Here is a 3,017-nt window from a genome sequence, read left to right as displayed (position 1 = left end):
AACTTTTCAGCTCTGCTATTGATGCATATGTGTCTGTTGGGGTTAACACATGACTACTAAGCCATTGTCTAGCAATGAACATTTGTATGGAGCCATTCCGTAGCAACAGCTTTCTCTGCTGGCTTCACAATTCTGGCTTTCAGCAGATGTGATACAATAAGTTTAATTAAAATGGAAGTTACCTACGCATATTAATATCGGCTAACTAATGTGGCAAGCCTAATTCCATTTTCTTTTTTTATTTCTAGCTATATGATAATCTTCAAGCACACTTCTTTCACAACTCGGGAGCAATGCAACGACCACCATGGTGGAATGAAATTGTGCCAAAACCTTTATCTAAACTGTAGATGCTGCAAGTGCAATGAATATACAGAGGGGCCCAAGAAACATGCAAAATATGTGCTTAAATAATTTGTTGGTAATCCAAATTTGATACACACAGAAAGGGATGGCTGCAACACATGTTGAACTGGAATAAGTGTTAAAAGTGCCCACCATTAGCTGGTAGACACGAGTTCAATGTTTCAATTTCTTCCCGTAACGTCTCCAGTGTCAGTGGCTTTCTACAATATACCACATCCTTCAGGGACTCCCACAAGTAGAAGTCAATGAGGGTTAAGTCAGATGAGCATGGGGGATATTCAACACTACCTCTTCCCATCCATTGACCTGGTTCATTGAGGTAGGTTATGACATCTCGGTAGTAGCGTGGTGATGCTCCATCTTGTTGAAAGTAAAATGGCTTATTTCCACAGAACTGATGAAGGGCAAGTAAAATAAATGTCTGTAACACTAACTTCGCTGACAGGTGGCGGTTGCTCAGTTGGTATAGTTCACTTGAGGACTAAAACCACAGAGTTCTTTTTTATAGGCATGTTGAGGTACATAGGAGTATTAACTGTTCCTTCAAAAAAGAGTGGTCCAGTTAAACCCCTGTATGACAGTTCACACCAGACAGTGAGTCCTGGTAAATTGACTGCCCTGTCCACATGAATGTGTGGATTTTCTGGAGCCCAGTACACACAATTAAGGCGATTCACTGTACCATTCAGTTTAAATGTTGCCTCATCAAACCAAACATTTTTGCTCACAAAGTCCACATTCTTGTATACCTTTTGTTGAAACTACTAACAAACCTACACTTTTCAATCAGGATTGTCTTCATTCATGTCATGTAACAATTCAGGGATGCAAACTTTCCATTTAGCGTGTTTTAGAATGTGTTATACCCCTGACATGCTAACGCCTGTCTCAACATGCACATTGTTTTGCAGACTTGTGGATATTGTATAAACTGTACCAACACCATACCAGAAGAGGTGGACTTGTTGCTCTGCCAGGCCACCCATATCTTTGCTTGCACACATCATACACTGTACCATCAGCCTCAAATTTGTCACAGATACGTGTAGTTGTTACTCATGTTGGAGGTTCCATTGCAAATTCACGCTGCCACTGTCTTTTTATTTCATGCACATTTTCAGATTTCCAGCAGCACTTCAGAATTATCTTGCGCTGCTCGACCAACAACCGTTCCACCTACGTTTTCTTTGGTTGTCCAATTATTCAATAAGGTGGCTGTGGCACTCATATGACTAGCACCATCTTTTGAGAGAATATCACACTACACACCATACATTACATTTTGGTTCAACATTGTAAATGTCCATAGATAACCTATGTTAAAGGGTGTATACGTTTTTTGCGCCTCTCTGTATTTGGCTATGTGCAAAAAAGGGAAACTGATGTCGTAGGTACAAAGCAAGTATTTTTAGTGTCAGATGTCCATCTCAGTAAAAGTATCCAAAATCAGATCAGGGTACTATACTCCAGTAGTTGTAGATGGTTCTTACTCGGTGACGTGTGTTTGGAAACAAACACGTACAAAGAAGAATGCGCAGGCGCATTACTGCAATATTTTTTTGATATTGTTTAAAGGAAGGAGATGTATCTCATTCATATTATGTGACTGATATTTCATACTGCCAAAACTTATATATCTGACACTTCTAATATATTAAAAAATCAAATGATGTCATGAAAGTTCAAATAGAGTCATGATTATATTCTGTTGTAGAAACTTAGATTATTTATTTAATTTCTTGATATTTTGAGAATGCTTGTGTTCTGTGTTTGAAGGAACTGATGTTCGTCCTACACCAGCTTTTTTTGTAATTTTTTGAACATTTATACACATATTTCTCCTGTTTGCACATCTTTTTAAATATTAATTCCAAAAAGAAAACAAATAAATAAAAACCTCTGACCTGAACCAACTGAAATGTGAGCTTCTAGTATTATCGCTATCCATTGACATTCCTCCTGGGGTGGATAATGTTATGGGAAAAGTCTCATCTGGAGTTCCCCATCCCTCCTAAGTACATATGTTTAGTCTCTGTTCACATTTTCCTACTCTCTTTTGTGTATCTTCTCTCAATCGGTCTCTCAGCCTTGTCCTTGGTTCCTCAGTGGTTATCTGCTCCATTTTTTATCCATTCTAAGGAATCATATATCCATGCTATCCCCATATCACTGTACCATTAAATTGTATAAATGCATTATAGCATTTCTACTTTCACATCATGGCTATATACAATGTTTGAATTCTGCCTGAACTTGTATTTCTTTTTTACTATAGAAGAACTTATTTTTTACAGACTACACATGCCCGCGCACACACATGTATATATGTGTGCATAGTGCCTGTCCGTGTTTCTGCTCTAGTGTTAAATTAGGCAGATAAGGTTTTTAAAATACCACTGGTTTAATGTCTGGGGGAATCTTAGTTCTCAGGCTAACTCAAATAGTAGTAAAATATCTTAATTTTGTCAGTCCCGCATGTAATTCTTCTTGGACTTTGCCACATGATGGATTTATTGAGGCCTGTTGTCATTTACATATACAGTAAAACTTGGTTATAGCAACATTGGTTTCTGCGACACCTTGTCTATTGCGTCAAATATTCAATGGTACGAACTAATTCCTCATAAAGCAACTGTTTTTATACCTTGCTT

General features: G+C 37.9%; 1 protein-coding gene across 8 annotated transcripts in view; it reads left to right on the top strand.

The window, feature by feature from the left end:
• LOC111862203 (peroxisomal acyl-coenzyme A oxidase 3) overlaps window positions 1-2,972 on the top strand; it is a 44,100-nt gene extending 41,128 nt beyond the window's left edge. For all 8 annotated transcript variants that reach the window (XM_023847403.2, XM_023847409.2, XM_023847406.2 and 5 more), the window contains one exon: window positions 249-2,972. In XM_023847403.2, the coding sequence (XP_023703171.1) occupies window positions 249-350 (102 nt within the window). In that variant the 3' untranslated portion in view covers window positions 351-2,972. The remainder of the gene's footprint in view (window positions 1-248) is intronic.
• The last annotated feature ends 45 nt before the right edge of the window (window positions 2,973-3,017 follow it).

Source organism: Cryptotermes secundus, unplaced genomic scaffold, assembly GCF_002891405.2.
Source record: "Cryptotermes secundus unplaced genomic scaffold, Csec_1.0 scaffold1288, whole genome shotgun sequence".
Taxonomy (NCBI): Eukaryota; Metazoa; Arthropoda; class Insecta; order Blattodea; family Kalotermitidae; genus Cryptotermes; species Cryptotermes secundus.
This window is presented reverse-complemented; position numbering and strand designations above follow the sequence as displayed.